The sequence below is a fragment of the Ursus americanus genome, chromosome 19, assembly GCF_024610735.1.
Source record: "Ursus americanus isolate L20-20 chromosome 19, mUrsAme1.1.p, whole genome shotgun sequence".
NCBI lineage: Eukaryota > Metazoa > Chordata > Mammalia > Carnivora > Ursidae > Ursus > Ursus americanus.
Window position 1 is genome coordinate 12,913,458 of NC_142145.1, and position 17,104 is coordinate 12,930,561.

Sequence of the window (17,104 nt, forward strand, 5' to 3'; positions counted from 1 at the left end):
CAGCTTCCTGCCAGGATTTTAAGCTTCTGCAAAGCTGCATGGTCTCGGAGTCCTCTTCCTCACTCCCCGTTCCCCTCCTAGCCCTCCAGCGAAGTGGGTCTTACATTTCTGTCACTCTAACAAAACAGCCATCTCATAAGTGAGTTATGTACCAATTTCTGACGACATCCAGAGCCACGACGTTTTCCTTTTCTGTAGCAGTCGGAACCTGGGGAGATGTCTCCCTTGAAACACCTGACCTTCTTGCTTCTGTTATGCAAGCCTGATTCTTCCTCGAATCTCCCTGACCAGAGCATCTCTGTGCAGCATCTCCCACCTGGTAAATGCAGACCTTGGCCCCAGTGCAGGCTGGGTTTCTTCTCTCTGGCTTCTCTCTACTTGAGATCTCATGGACTCCCTCTAAACCTTTCAACTCAGATGCAAGGTGTTCCAAAACCCCCACCTCCAGACCTCACAGGTCTCCCGTTTTCATTCCAGATTTCCAGCTCTCTGCTGGCCACAGCAACATGGACAATCCACTGCTGTTTAGAACCCTGCTCTGCCTCTTCCTCCCCCAAACCAGTCTCCGTAATGGGGGAACCTCATCCTGGTCCCCACATCTCACTCATGTTTGGTTCCATCTTCTTACTTTCTTCTATGTCTATACTCTTACAGATCTCTCATTTCCTCCATTTCAAACTCTGTCCTCATGGTGTTCTAGAAGTGAAAATGGATGGGCAGTCTACTACATCCTTACTTGATCTGTATAAACAGAAGAGGTCTAGGTCAAGGGAATGTAAGTCTAACTTGAATCATAAAAAGAGAGCCACGGCCCCTAGGTCAATTCCAAGACTTGAGCCAGTTTGCAGACCCAGAACCCTTAACTGGGGGGGAGGCTAGGTCCCCCATTATACTGCCAGAAATTTATATCATTAATCTTTCTCCCAGCCTTCCCCAAAGGGTCCTACAGCTTTTTATCAGAGTAACTGTGCCCTGTGGAAAAGAAAATAATCAGACCTTTTGAGGATTTTTGGACACTAGCTCTGAATGGACACTAATTCCCCGAGACCCAAAGCGTTGCTGTGGGCCACCAGTCCGAGGTTAGGGGATCCCTGCAGCTTGAGCTCCATTGGATTGGTCCTCACAGCACTTTGTGCAGGTGGAGGGGGCTGGCCTTGTGGGTCTTCCATCTTCCCTGTCCTTGGCACTACCAAAGCACCTCTGCAACCTTTATATTCCCCGGATCCAAACTTCCACAGGTGTTCTGTTCTGGGAAAGAGTGTCTTCCTTAGCCTGATCGTTGAAACTGTCCACAAAGAATTCTTCCCCTCAGTGACGGGTAGTAAGGAGGGTACGTATTGCAAGGAGCACTGGGTGTTATACGCAAACAGTGAATCATGGAACACTATATCAAAAACTAATGAAGTACTGTATGGTGACTAACATAACATTAAAAAAAAAAAATTCCCCTCTCTGCAGCTTCCTTGGCCACAAGTCCTCAACCCAGTTCTCTGCCCCGCACCCTCCCCATCCCGATATACAGCCCCCCAAACAGGTCACTTTCTTTCCTCTCTCTTTTACCTTTACTCACGGTGTTCCCTGCATCTGGTATTTCTTTTTGGCTCCCTGCTGTGGATTTGTGTGGTGCCTGTTTTTAGCACAAATATGCCATGTCCCCTTGTAAAACCTTTTTCTGCATTTGAGTCTGTAACAGCCAGGGAAATGAGCACGAAAGCGTGGCTGGATTAATTCACCAGTCTTAGGGAAATAGAGGGGGTCCTTCTAGGTGTGGGTCGTTACCAATCTTCATCAACAAAAGATTGCCTTGTTTATACCTGTTCTTCATAGTCAGCATTTTCGTAAATCTGCTTAAGGTGAAAGTGAGTTCTTTGTGTTTAAAAAATCATATGGGAAGCAGAGAAATAAGAAATGTTCATTTTGTTTAATGCGTGAGTATATTCCATGACAGGTGGCCTCTCAACTTGCACAAATTGAACAGAATTGGTTGGCTGAAACCTATCAGCAGAGCAGGAGGAATAATGGCCAGGTGGTGGGACCAGGAGCAGATGGGAAATATTTACTTAGATCTTCAGTTCTTCTTGTTAAGAGTCCCTCTAATCAAGTACCTCCCCTTAACTGTGAAATAAACTTCCAGTACCTTTGAGTAGTCTTTTCTTTGAAAAGGTAATTTCCGTGCCAGTTTCTCCTTTTTTCCAAATGGTTAGAATAACCAGACAGTGTCAGTGGAGTCCGTACAAGCTTGACTACTCCCAAGTTTTATTAAAAGTTTCCAGATCTCAGAGTCAAAATTAAAACAGCACAAAAGTTATATTGAAAATGTGATAAATGTTGGGATTTTTTTTTTTTCAGACCAAATAAGGCAGCGTCACCCCGGTGGGGGGGTCTGTGCGGACTCTGCATTGGAGGCAGAACTTCCTCATGCCTGGCTCACCTACCCCAGCACTCTAGTAGACCCAGGCAGTCTAGAAGCCTAGGTGCTAGATCCCCCAGAGGTACCTTTGGTCTTCAGGAAATCCTATAATTCTCCATGCGCTGTCAGCCCTTAAACAACTTTGAATTATTCTTCTCCTTTGACTATGCAGCATGGCTCTGTTGGTTTTCTTTGCACATGGTTTTCTTTGCACTTCTCTCACTACTGCACTCCCATCTTCAGCCCTTAAACAACTTTGAATTATTCTTCTCCTTTGACTATGCAGCATGGCTCTGTTGGTTTTCTTTGCACATGGTTTTCTTTGCACTTCTCTCACTACTGCACTCCCATCTTCCTCTACCAACATTTGTGAAGCATTTATGTAGCGCCTGCTGGGGGCCAGAGCCACGCTTAGTTGCATGGATCTATACAGAGATGAATGGGACATGCCCCTGCTCTTTAGGGGCTCACCCCGCCGCGTCTCCACCTCTCTCCTTCCTCCATCTGGAACTCTGAGCACTTGGAGTGCTCCCCAACACCTTTCCCTCCTTCTCCTCTCCCCTGTTCACTCACCTCTTCAGAAAGACATTTTTTCCTCGTGGTTTCAATCATAAAACTATATTCCCAGTTTTATTTTCTTATCTGCAGTACTGAATTTTCTCTTGCTTTCCCCCAGAATCAGTGTGTCCCTGGGCCAACCAAGTCCTCACAAAGCACTCCCCTTTTCTGTCAGGATCAGCCCAGGTTTCCTTCCCCCCCCCCCCCCCAAGACTCCCAAATCTGGAAACCATCATAGGTCACACTCCCCTCTTTCGTCTGTGTCCGGAAATCAGTGTTCAGGTTCCTCTGACCTGCTTGTTGATTCTTTCTTTCTTCACCTTTCGCACTGCATCCATTCCGCTTGGTCCTGGTGGGCACACAGTGGCCCCAGCCCTCCCAATGAACTCTGCACATCCAAGCCAACATCCCCTTCTTTAAATCCCATCTTATGGGTATCCCTCTCCTTATGTGGCAGAGATGATGTCTTACTTTTTTAGATCTCTGACTGAATCTGACCCAGCTGTTTGCATACAGTAGGCACATAATTAATGCTTCTTGATCTGTTGTGGCAAAGGCATACTTAGATTTTAGATTGTCAGCCTTAGCTTTCCTACTGTCTTTATCTTGCAGAACCTCCAAATGGTAATCCCTGCAATGGCAATCCCTACTGTTGTAGCCCTGGGGCAAGTGTAGCATGGCAGCAAACAGTGAAACAGATCAAAAATTGGGAAGTGAGATCCAAGAGGGAAATTAAGGAAAAGGAATTATTCAATATGGGAGAAACCAAGACAGTGAGAGCTCATAGTGGGATACTGTGCAGATGGCCTGCCTCTCTTGAGACAGTTGTCTACACACCCTTAGTTTTCACTCTTACAAATGTATGTCCTTTAATACTTAGTACCTTACTGTCTACCTCATGATTGCCTATGGCTCTTATCGTGCATTGCATTCATGGTGGGCAGACATAGCCAAAGCCACATGATTCGTGCTGGTGGGTGGCGCCGTCCAGGACGCACCAGGGTTGGAATGGCTCTGCATGTCAACCCACCAAGCACATCCTGGAAGCAGAGATGTGGACCCAGCCGTGGAGGTAACCCAGACTTCCTCCTCCAAGAGGTCAAGGTTTCGGGGCGCCTGGGTGGCACAGCAGTTAAGCGTCTGCCTTCGGCTCAGGGCGTGATCCCGGCGTTATGGGATCGAGCCCCACATCGGGCTCCTCCGCTATGAGCCTGCTTCTTCCTCTCCCACTCCCCCTGCTTGTGTTCCCTCTCTCGCTGGCTGTCTCTATCTCTGTCGAATAAATAAATAAAATCTTTTAAAAAAAAAAGAGGTCAAGGTTTCATAGGGGTCAGACATGGAGGCAGCAAACTGTAGTAGAGAGGGTAAGGCACCGTAGGAAAGGTATAGGTTCAAAGTAAGGGAAGATTTCTAGCGAGAATTGTAAAACCCCGAAATGGATTACGGAGAATGCTTGTTGGCACCCTCTTTCCTGGAAATGCTGAAGTTGTAGCAACTGTCTACCGTGGCCTGAGCACAGAACTTCTCCAGGGGCTGGAGTATAGGAAAGAGGGCTGCTGGTGCTCTATTCCCACAGCCCACTTATCTGGATCACTTCGTTTGCTTGGCAGGGAGTTGGCTGCAGGCTGCTGCTTACTCAACCACAGAAGTGAAATTTGTTACTTATGAGAAATAATAAAAGATCTTTCTTTTTCTAGACTTCCTCTAGTCAAATGGGTCTGTTTTCTTTCTAAATGGGGGAGTATGTTTTGCTTTTTTTTCCTTTCGTGGCATTCAAATTACCTTTTGTATATACTCTGCCCAGTAGTTCAGAGTATATTTACAAGAGAAGCAAAGCCCCAAATCATAGTGAATGCTCACCATTTTCTTCCAAGATGGTATGTGGAGTATGTGCACAGATGGAAGAAGTTAGGCTGTTGAAGATTTGATGGAATTCACCAGCGTTAACAATGGACATTTTTAGTATCATCAGAATGTTTTTCTGTTATTCCTCTGGCTAAACAACCATTACTGAGCAGTTACTCTGTGCCCTGCACTACGCCTGCTAGTTGTAGAAGAAACAAAATGCATAAGACATGGTCTCTGCTTTCAAGGCATTTACAGTCTAGAGGGAAGATAGAATGTATTACAAGGAAAGGATTATTCTAGTTCAAAGGAAGGCCATCATGGAGAATCATGGTAGAATTATAATAGTTCGAAATTCTACTTTTTCAAGCTTTGTCATTTCAGTCCTATATTAGCCTGGTTTTTCACTTAAAAATCATTTCTGATAATCAATTCACATGGTTTATATGCTGAAACAATTTAGAAAGGGCTTTATTGATAAATTTCACTGCCACCTCTGTCCGCATCTACCCAATTGGCTAGTCTCTTATTCGATTGAAACAGGTAACTATGTATGTTAACGCCCTGAGTATAGATGTCCAGTGTCTCTTCATGCAAAATAATTACATATGTATTTAAATTTTCTCTCTTTCTTACACAAAAGGCAGCATGCTATTTGCCTTGTTCTTCACTTGGCCTGTGAATGTAACAGTTTACCTCGGAGACCTTAGCATATCAGCGCACAGAGTATATCCTTTTTCTTTCTTCTTCGGTAGGACAATACCTTCATAGTATTCCATTGTTTTGGAGATACCACAGTATATTGGTTATCTCTTGCTGCATAATAAACTGCTCCATGACTTTGTGGCTTACAACAACAATGATTTTATTTATTCACACCTTTGTGGGTGTGCTGTTTGGGGTCAGCTGGGTGGTTTTTCTTCTGATTTTGCATGGATTTACTCAAATGGATGAGGTTATCTGGCAAACTGAATGGGGCTAGATGCCCAAGATGGCTTCACTCACATGTCAGTGGTAGATTTTGACTACCAGCTGGACCAGCTTGACTAGCCTGGGTTTACTTCACATGATGACTGGATCCCAAAAGCAGAGAAGAAGCATGCCCCCAATGCAAGAGAGCTTATTAAGCCTCTTCTTGTATCGCACATGCTAATGTTCCATTACCAAGTAGCCAGGTCATAGGGCCAAGCCCAGAGCCAATGTGGGAAGGACCTTCACAAGGGAGGGAGCACCTTGAGGAGAGATTCATTGACTGTGCCTGTGTTACTGCCTCCTACACATGTCTCATAAGTACCCTATTGATGGACACCTGGTTATTTCCAGTCTTTTGGCATTACAAATAACACCCTAGTCAACTGCCTTGCCCATTATTCAGCTCACACGTGAGTAGTATAAATTTCTAGAAGTGTGTTGCTGGGGCAAAGGGTAAATGCTTTTTAAATTATCTATCTCTTCTATTTCTGTGGTGCTATTTCTCTGGTTATTTTAAGCTTGTGTGCTGTCACTTCTGCAGAAGCTTTGAAAATGTGAAAAGAGTCTGGATAGGAAATGCATATAAACTGAATTAATTAGAAACTCATTCCTAAAATGGCAAAAAAAAAAAGATGAAAGCTATACTAGAAACCAAATAACATTGAATAAAGTAACATGCATTTGAATAAATAGGCCTATTATTATAACAATGGTTTACATTACTATTGTGTTACAGTATAGAAACAGTTTGCTTGTAGTATCTTACATAATTCTTTCTCACAATACTATGAGTTAAGGGTATAATTGGCCCCATTATATATACACATGTATATACATACATATATATATATATGTAACGTGGGGGGGCATGTGTGTGGATTTTTTTAAGACTTAGAGAAGTTACATGACTTGCCGCAACCAGTGGGTTATAGCCAGGATATATACCCAGCCCTGTTAACAATAAACTTGACCTTTTCTCATTAAGTGCTTCTCGTTTAGTAGGGACTTGTACCTTGTTAGCTTAGCTTAGCTTCAGTTGGCATTAATTTGCTCTGCTTGCTAACTTGCCATGCTCATATACCATAATCATAAATGATATCTTCTCAGGATGCTCTTTTTAAAAAAATTACAAATAGTTTGTTTCTAATTTCTGAACACTTGAGAAGCATCCCTAAGGTTTTCTCCTGCTGTGTGGGTGAGATCGTTGTCCGACTTGAGAGCTCCCTTCCTGATCTTAGTCGCTAGTAAATCTTGAAAGAGGAATTCTCTTTAAGCCCATATGTTAGCTTTCAGCCTTCAGGAAAGAGGAGGTATTTTTAAATAAAACCTTGCCTTGGCCCTCCTGCAGCGGCATGGAAAGTAGACTGTTTTCTTTTTTTCATTCACACTCAGACATTTTCATAGGGGCTTGGTCACGGCAAGTGGGCCTCACGTACAAACCACCCACTTCCCTGAAGCATGATTGATTAGCAAAGCTGTTCTGCCCAAGGGCAGCCTGTTTGCCTGAGCCTGGATGTTGACAGGTTTGACACGCACAGATTTTAAAACAGGTCTCTCATCCCCAGACTGCAGGCCTGCAGGCTGTGGGCCAGGACGCTTGTTCTTGAGGGAGGGGAGAAGAGAAAGGATACACTTCGCGGAGCAGGGCAGGCTGCATGGATCAGGAACCACCTCACATTCTAGAATTCCTGAAACATGGCAGCTCAGGCCAAAGTTCGTGCTTGCTGAGAGAGCTCTTGAGGCTGCTGGGGCCACGAAAACCAAATTGCAGAAGAAATGTGAAGTACAGGCGAGTGGAAGGATGCTTCAGCCAAGCCTGTGGGAACGAGAGTGGACCCCGTTTGATGAAGAATCTCGAAACATCAAAGGAAGGCATTCTTTATCAAGGAAGATAGACATTTGATGCCCAGTCATCTTAACCTATGTTGGAAGTTTGGGAATACAGCCAAACAGTGACCCTGTCAACCCAATGAGGTCTTTCATGTCTGTCTCCTTTGGGGCCTCCAACAAGGTGACTTTTACAGAGCAGAATCCACATAAATGTGTGCTTCCCAAATGCTAAGGCTTAAGGTAGACTTAGAAATCATCTTGTTGGGGCGCCTGGGTGGCTCATTCGGTTCAGTGTCTGACTTGATTCAACTCAGGTCATGATCTGCCGGTCATGGGATTGAGCCCCATGTCGGGTTCCATGCTCAGCTCCAAGTCCGCTTGGGATTCTGTCTCTCCCTCTCCCTCTGCCCTTCCCCCCCCACTCTCACACATGCGTGCACACACTCTCTCTCTTTAATTAATTATTTTTAAAACTAAACCATCTTGTCCAGGCCTCACCATTTTAGAGATGAGTAAACTGAGGCACGGGACGGTTGGGTCAGTGGTCTCAGGGTGTTCTCTTCGTTAGTGGCAGGACCAGGTCTTCTAAATCTTCGTAATGCCAGTAGTCATAGAGTCGTGCTGCTGATATTCTAACGAATGTTAAATGAGTGAAGGAATAAGTTAATTTTCTTTTACAAGAAACTTCTTTAAAAACCACTCATTCAGTAAAGCCGGGCAGGATCATCCACTTCATTTACTTACATATTAACCTTAGATCACCTCAGGGACATTCCTTTGGGGTGTGATAGGAAAGGGGGGGTTTATAAGGACAAATCGGTTAGTGTCTTGAAAGACTTTCAGGAATCTGGGTTTCAAGGCATTTTGGCCATCGTACAGAAAGTCTTAAATGTCAGCGTTGGTTGAAAAAATTGGACTTTCTTACCATGATGTGTTACATGCTCAAAGTGCGGATGGCCTGTTAGGGACACTTCAGCCCGAGGCTAAGAGTAGTCTTCAAGTGCACTTTAGGGACCTGGATGGCAGTGCAGCAGTAGGAGCAGATGTCACTGGGGAGATGGGCCCTGGTCTTTGCCCTGATCCCTCTCGAGTGCTGGCTACTCACTGCCCACTTCACGCAGAGGTGCCACACTTGCTCTGAATACCCCACCTGATAGGCTGAGGGCTCGGCAGATTGGGCTGCTTTAGGGGAATGCCACCCCTTCCAGCGTGGCTTCATTGTTCTTCTGTCGCATGCTTGACTGTCAGTTCTCTCGTCTTTGGCTCATGACCGTCCTGCCACCTGCGATGGAGGGGAGAAACTTTCTCGAGTCCTTTCACTGATGCGTCTGACTGTATCTGTTGTCATCACTACATTTTGACACCTGACAAAAGAGTGTCTCAACTCTTAACTTTCCTCTCCAAGGTGGAAGGGATAAGTCATAGCTCCCTTTTTGGATATAAGTCCATCATTGTCCTGCCGGCCACGGAGAAGGTCTTAGAAGCCCATTTATCAGTATCTGCAATAGTGCTGCATATTTGGTTTCCGGTGTGTCGTGAAGAAAAACCTGCAAATAACTACAAGTAGGGATTCCAGTGAAATGTGGGCTCTGCTTTGCTCTAGCTGGCGTGAGAGGCTGTGTAACTCTAAGAATACCGGTAGTGGTATCTATCTACATTCTAAGAATTTAGGGAGGCGAGGTTTGTACAGAATTAAATCACCCCGTCATATCTGTGAGGCTTCCTGCAGAACGAAGGCGAAAATAAACCCAAACAAACAAAACAGGAACATGTCTGAACACCGTGAGATGCGTGCTCCTCAAACAGTAGAGGTTTTGAATTGGTCTTTAAATATTTCATTGGAGACCTACTTGCTTGAAAATGTGCTTCTCTCTCTCTCTCTCTCTCTTTTTTTTTTTTTTTGGTAGTGTTGTTTTGTTGTTAATTGTTCTGATTTTTGTTCTTACTATCATATTTAACCCATGTGTGGTTGGAAAGGTCAGGATTTTCTTGATAGAAAGTGGAGGGGAGGTAAGATTCTGCCACCCACACCACAGAAGAAGTCGGATAGGCCTGGCTAGGGTGTGCATGTGTGTTTCTGCATGTGTATGTGTTTGTGTGTCTGTGTGTCTGGGTTGTGTCTCCATGTCTGTATATCTGTGTGTATATGTGTGTCTCAGTGCATCTGTGTCTGTGTTTTTGTGTCTGTGTGTGTGTGTCTGTGTTTCTCTGTGAGTGTGTGTGTGTCTCAGTGTGTATGTCTCTGTGTGTATCTGTGCACGTGTGTGTGTGTGTGTTGGTGTGTATGCAGGTACACAGCATTGTCAGGCTAAACCTTCCTTCAGCATCATGCTTCTCTTTTCCTCATCCCAAAACCACTTTGCTTTGTTGTTAAAGCAAATATAACTACTTTCTTACAAAATAAAGACCAAATAACCTGAAGAGCTCAAATAAAATCCACCCCATGACCCAATATTAAAAGACAAAAATTTTCCATGGAGAAAGTCCCACACCAGACTGAGGAAGGCAGACAAGTTAACTTGAGTCTTTTGCTTGCTTGTACTTCTTTTTTACCCCCTACAAAGAATGCTGTCTCACAGACTCCACATCTCAGTTTGCCATATCTGCCTGCTAATGGTTTTCATTTGAATTTAAAATATTCGGTGATCCTTGGAGAAGAATGAAGAAGCCAGGTTGAATATTACATTATCTTATGAAAGCTTGCCTCCCCTCTTTCCCTCCCCTCCTCCCCGCCCCCTCCCCCCTTCCCTCCCTTCTCTCCCTGACTGGGCCTGTTGTGTGCCCAGATTTACCAGATGTGAGCCAGCACAAGGCCCACTCTGGAGGGGACAGCCACCTCCCAGGCACCGTTCCTCCCAGGCAGCCGCCCCTGAGGAACTTCGTGGAAAATGCAGGAATGGTTTGGCATTCAGTTGCGTCCTGTTCGGAGCAGGACAGATTGCAGCAGCGAGTGATGACAGAAATAGCCACCAGAGAGGGAGTTCTCACCACGTGACAGATACTGTGCTAAATGCTTACCTTGCACTGCCTGAGTCCTGAAAACCACTAGAAGGTATGAGAATTGTTCCTCATTGTCAGACAGGGAAACCGAAGCTCAGAAAGGTGAATGATATGTCAACAGGGACACAGCTCAGAAGGGACAGGGTGGGCCTCGAGCCAGGTTGGCCTCTGAAGGCCATTCTGTTGGCCCCCACAGCATCCCCAGAAGGAGCCCAACCCTTAAATACGCAGAAGAATCTATTTCACGTATGAATTTGGCAGCCACATGTCACCAAGCCATAACGTTCTTCCCTATTTGGGAAAAAAGTTGCTTTTCCTCACCAGCCTTTATAATCGTCCAGTTTTCTATTCTAAGAAATAGCAACATGTAAAGAAGATAGATTCAAAAAAGAATTGGTTTTTGTTGTGAGGTGCAGGCTGGAAGATAGAGTTTAAATACTAAAATATTGGGATTTAACGATGAAGAGGAAAAGGAGGTTGAAATGTGGAATTTAGAAATCTGAGAAATTAGGAAATCCAAGCTGCAAGGAGCCCATAGCTGTAATGCATCCAGGGGTAGGAGCACCAAGTTCATGTCTGCCCAGCCTTCTGGAAGGCTGTTTGTATTTTATCCTGTGTGATAAAGGCCTGCGTCTTTCTTACTGCCTGACTTAACTAAGCATATTAATCGCATGCAATGCTCAGCTCTCATTAATTTTCCATGGGCTCACTTGGCTTTGATCTTTTCATTTCGAGGCCCAAAACGACCATATAGAGGGAGAAGGGATCACGTTATATCTCCTCCAGTATGTGTCATTTGTCCCCGAATGATGCCTTTCAATCAGAGAAAAGGTTTTAGTAACCAAGTGACTAAATTATAGTCTACCCCTCCCCTGCCTCCTTTATCAAAACTTAATTAGTATTGACTCTTTCCTTGGCTAAATCCCATTTCAAAACCTGCAGGAACGAACTTTTTCCATAGCTGAACCTTTTAAAATTATGTATTTGAAATATCTTGAAGCCTAAGAGAATAGTGTTTAAACAAGTTACGCATTGATTTCCTCTTACCCTGAATTATTTCTCGCCTGATTTTCCTGAGGTTGTTCCTGAAACATTCTTTGTGGTTCACTGAACACAAAAAACAAACCCATGTACCAGGTTGGGTGAGGCTGTAGGGATAAGGGAAACATGGCATTTGTTCTCAAGCAACGTAAGTCTCGTCAAGGAAATGAGACACTTCAACAAATAGCCATAAGGTAAAATCGAAAATTGTCAAGTGCTGTAATTTTAATGTTGATTGCTACATACCTAAAAGCTGGTTAAATTACAGTTTTATTGAATGCTAACGAATTATTACTCCCCTCCTGCACAGAATTTTTAAAACTCTTTGCTTTCCCAGGCTTATAATTATGGTGACCACATTTTCCATACCCAAAATTAAGACACATGGTCTGACAAAGGATTCTTGTGCCCTTTCGGGGTGTGAGACCACCCATAGTTGGATTTTTTTTTTTTTTTTAAGCAGGCTTTCATAGGCAAGCTCTATAAAAATAGAAGTTTGTTAAACAGGCGTGTTTTTAGACTTTTCATTAAAAACGACCATACAAACAGGTATTTTATTTTGTATCTGAATCAACATGTTATATCCTAAAGCACTGTTTTACAGCTGAAGGGTATGTGTTAGCCTATTCATAAGAACACACTGCTGGATCAAGTAATAATACTGCCATTATCCAGGTGTAATAAAAAGGTCCCAAGTGGTCTGCTCCAGGTCTTTAATTTCCCTTTTGAAGATAGAGCTCCTTATTTCACTTTCAAGGTTCAACATTTTTGAAACTTGCAAATGATTACCATTGAGGCATGCCAGCTGTGAGCAATTGTGAGCAGCACTTCTTGAAAAGAGGGTTAAAGCAGTGGATTTTTCTTCCTTGTTCCCCCACCCCACCCCCCACCCCCTGCTGTTATCATCCACGGTTTCTATACATGTAATTTTTTACAACAGGCCGTGTGGATGGATACCAGCTTGGGCTGCCATAGTCCCAGGCACGGGGCTTTTGGACTTCGAGAGATAAATCAGGTCAGTGTCGCTCGTTGAAACACAGTGAAACCAAAGTGTGCTTGAGCAGATATTAAATGACTTTCCCAAAGCCACACAGCTTGTCAGTGGCACAGCCAACTCCTCATCCCCAGCATTCTGACCAATGTGGGTTCCCATTTTCCTGGGGATCATTGCTGACCCATGAGCCCTTGGGACCAGACTTCTCCCATGAATGCTTTGAGGCTGAAGTACCAAAGGATATAGTTGAAGCCACCACTCTCCTTAATAGATGATTTTGAGCCTTTATTTTGTAAGATGGCCACATGTGTAAGTTAATTACCTGAATGCACTTCGGAATAGATCTCTTCCCTCAAAAAATACGGACAAGTCAGCCATGAAGATGATTCATCTTTACATTCAACCTCATGTCACTATAACCACCTATTCATTTATTCAGTGACTCTTTATTGAGCACGTGCTCTAGGGCAGGCACTTGTCTGGGTTCTATAGCTATAGCTTTGAACAGACAAACATTCCAGTCCTTTTGTGGCATATATGCCATTGGATGATGCCAATAAATGTATCCAAAAAATGAGAACTCTCAGCTTGCTCTAAGTTGAGATGACCCTGGGCACAGAAGCTAAGGAAGGAAGAGTGAACTGACGTTTAGTCGATGTCTGCGGCTTTGGCGTGTGCTGTGTTGGATGCCTATGAAAGATGAATATGATTATCACTATGATGAGGTACCAAGGCTTGGGAATGTAATCGATCTTGTTCAAGGTCATGTTAGTAAGGAAATAAATCTACTCTGGTGTCTTCAGGACCATTCTAGATGTGATCATATGCTTTTAGAACCATGTATTTGATGCATGGCCACCTCATGGAAAAATAAGTTGAAAAAACTTAGGGCACATTTTTGCCAATGTTAATAATCAATATCAAGAAATGTCATGTCAGGGGGTGTCTTGGGTGGCTCAGTTGGTTAAGCGTCTGCCTTCAGCTCAGGTCATGATCCTGGAGTCCCAGGATCGAGCTCCCTGCTCCACTGGGAGTCTACTTCTCCCTCTCTTTCTGCCCCACCCCCCGGCTCATGTGCTCGTTCTCACTCTCTCTCTCTCTCTCTCAAATAAATAAAATCTTTAAAAAGAGAGAGAGAAATGTCATGTTATTGGACTCACTTGCAATGTCATTTGAAATTTAGCTATTAAGTCCATGTTCCCTTTACCATTTATATCAGTTTATGTTTCTGAATCACAGTATTCACTATAGTACTCTCTACTTTTATAACAAGCATCTTCCATAGACACCTCACCCCAGATTAGCCATTTGATGACCACAATAACATGTGCTTCTCAGATAACGCATGACCTTTCATTTGGCTCAGAACTTAGTGGTTGACTTTGCTAAAAATAGGTCTTTAATGGTTGAGTGTGACATTCATCACGGGGTACTGATATTCGGGAGTTTCTCTCTTCGTATCATGAAGCAGGCCCATGTATGGCTGCCGAATTAATGAACCTCATTTCTTTGACGAGACACATTAAGCATGTCAAAGATCGTTCCCTGCATTTTTGTCCCTAGAAGTAGTTAACAGGGAAGTATGGAAGCTGCCAGTGCTTGGGAACCCTATCCCTTTGGTGTATCTAAACACAGAGGCTAGACTGGGATGGTATTTCTGGGGAGGAGTGAGAGGCTGGATTAAGTGTGGAAGCTGGGGCATGGTCAAGGGGTGAGGGGAGAAGGTCTTTTGTTGACTTTGGTCTTGACCAAACAAGGGCTGACGAAATGGCACGTGCTGTGGTTGTGGTGTCACGTGTTGACACCATTCCAAGAGCCCAGCTGCTGTCAGTGCTTCTCAGAGCCTCGTTGCTGGCGTGACAGCTGTCAGGGGCTTCAGCTCCTCTCCTCCCTGCAGGCTTTGGTCATCTCTCTAGTTTGGGGTCTTTGTGGAAGAGTTGTGTGTCAGTTTATCTATCACCCGAAATACTTCCCATCATGCTTAGGCCACCATCCAACTTAGAGCTCTTGAGCTCATCTGTTCTCACCTGCCCATGGCTCGCTGGCCACATGGGCTGAATCCCTGATCCTCTCACCCAGCAAGCTCACCCCCCTCTTGGGTCCTTCTACTACCTGTGACCTCTACCTGGATTGCACTCCTCCTCCTCATCCCAGGGCCCCTCCTTCTTGCCTTTCAAATGTTTAAATGTCACTTCCTCGCAGAAGCTCCCCCTGATCACTGGGGCCTTCCCTCTCCTATCTCCCCGCTTTCATTTGCTGGAGATTTTCGTATTATACAGTCGGTGCTTTATGTGTGTATTCTTAGAGCTCCAAGAAAGCAGGGACCATGCCTGTCTTATTTGCCACAACATCTTCAGCCCCTAAAGCACTGAGTACATAGTAGTTAAATGAACAACTGTCAAGTGAAGGAAGAGGCACCCAAATTGTAGGCGACTTAAATGTCAAAAAACCAGATTTTTTTTTTGTGATTTCCCATTTCACCTCAATATTTAGCAATTTCCAATTGGTCAGCGATTAATTAATTTCATACAACAGCCTGTCCTCAGTATCCAGTGCTTTTTTAACCTTTGCAAACTAACTGTCCTAAAACCTTCCTCTCTGGCACCGATTTCAGAATCTCTACTTAATGCATTAGAAACCTTTCGGGCTTATCCTGAATTCCAAGGCCGGCTTCATTTCTAAAGTAAGCAGCCGCTGTGCACGGATACCCACAGCAAGTGATTTCACAGAAACCTGCTTCAGATACTTAGAGAGAGTTTGATGTATTTCACACACAAAAAAAGCACTTTTTCATTTGAGTAGGTTAGTGATGCTATTGACCTGTTTCTGAATATACTGGAATCTCACTAAAATTTTTCTGGCTAGAAAGTGGAATTCAGTGGAAAATAGGCCTATCATAGACAGATCAAGGGGATTTATGGTTAATAAAATAAAGATTCTCAAAGTGGCTTCATTTTCTGGGGCAGCCCCAAGGTTTCTAGGGCTCAGAAACCATTGCCCAGGACTTGGCCTTCAGAAGGGGAGCCAGGAGAATCCCGTTTTCCCTTGCAGGTGGGAGGGGGGTAGTGGTGGTAGCGGTCTTACTGTCTGAACGTGGGAGGTGAGCTCTGCTTAGTCCTACAGTATTGTTGGTGTCCAGCTTCTAATACTTTATGGAACATGTCTTCGTGCTTGGGGTGAGGGGGGTCTTATTAATTTGGGGAGAAAATGTAGATTGAGTTTCTAAAACTGGTATTTGGAAAACTTTCTGAAAAAAGTTTTTTTAATATATTAGGGTCTGCCTTTGCATGAGCAAATCAAAGAGACCATACTGTGGCATAGAGTCATCCAGTCAAGCTCTTCATTCCAAACCAATTACTTTTTTGGTCTAACCTCAGTGATGCAGCTGCTAAGCGGGAGATAGTTATTCAGAGCGCGTGTGACAGAGCTGTGTTGGATTCTGACTAGGGAAGTAGTCTTTTTCACATTTTTTATCTTGGGAGGGGGGCATCTCTTCCTTTGCTCAGTTTGAGAGTAGGAGTGACATAAAGACTTAAGTATGGTAAATTCTCTAGTTAGCTAGAAGAGTGAAGTGTTCTGGTTAATTCAACGTTCTGTTTTACCCAGAGGTATCCAAAAGACCACTTCTCTATGGCCAGTGTTTATAGAACTCAAATAGAACAAACTATACGTAATACCAAAACTATACCAAACACCTGTTCATCTCTTTCAATGATCAGAAGATACTTCAGGATCTCACCAAGCCTCAGGTCATCAAGAGAAACAGCAGTTATTGGGATTTGGGGCCAGTAGAAGCCTGGCCTATTACTGCTGGCTGAAAGCGGCACTTGTGTTTCCCAGGGGGAGAGTTGGGGAGGGGTCTGGGTGGGTGGGAAATGAGGGGGAAGGGCTTTGATATCTTCACCGCTGTCACCAGAGGTGAAGGCTGGCCATTTCCCAGGTCTCATCAAGTGATCTGTGAGGCTTTTATTGGGCTTATAAATACTCAGAAATACAGAGACCCTAAAGAGAGATAATGTCTGTGAAGTACCCAGTGGTGAGCCTAACACACGGAGAAACCTTGAGTAAATGCAAGGTAACTTGGATGCGTTTATCTGTGATTTGTTTGGTTTATTGTAGCTTTTTTCTTTTGAGGGCCGGGGAGCTCTTCCTGGCCTCCTTCTTGGCTACAAGGACTTAGATACCTAAGCTAGGAGGAGTAGAAACTTTTCAACCTCTAGTGTTGTTTACATTTCTAAAGGAAGCGTCTACAGATGAGAAATGCAAGAAACTATCATGAAGTAAGGGTAAATATTGAAGGGTAAATATTTAAATCAGTTAAGATTATGACTTCAGGTTGTACCGTCTTCTTTGGGACATGTCTGGAAAGAGAGAGAATTAGGAGAAGCAAGTGTAAAACAGGGTTTTTTGGGGTTTTTCCCTCCACACACCAGTAAAGGAAGGTATATTCTCAT

At 44.0% G+C, this 17,104-nt stretch overlaps 1 protein-coding gene and 1 pseudogene across 6 annotated transcripts in view; both read left to right on the top strand.

The window, feature by feature from the left end:
- The window catches only part of LOC123787546 (proteasome activator complex subunit 1 pseudogene), a 26,792-nt pseudogene extending 20,369 nt beyond the window's left edge, over window positions 1-6,423 (top strand).
- BCL2 (BCL2 apoptosis regulator) overlaps window positions 1-17,104 on the top strand; it is a 230,546-nt gene that overhangs the window by 95,470 nt on the left and 117,972 nt on the right. The window contains exon 3 of one of the 6 annotated variants that reach the window (XM_087869758.1): window positions 12,597-12,671. The exons of 4 other annotated variants lie outside the window; for them this stretch is intronic. In XM_087869758.1, coding sequence (XP_087725884.1) covers window positions 12,597-12,671 — 75 coding nt within the window. Of the gene's footprint in view, window positions 6,424-12,596; window positions 12,672-17,104 lie in introns of those variants that run through there. One more of the 6 variants, XM_045790232.2, reaches the window with a different exon arrangement.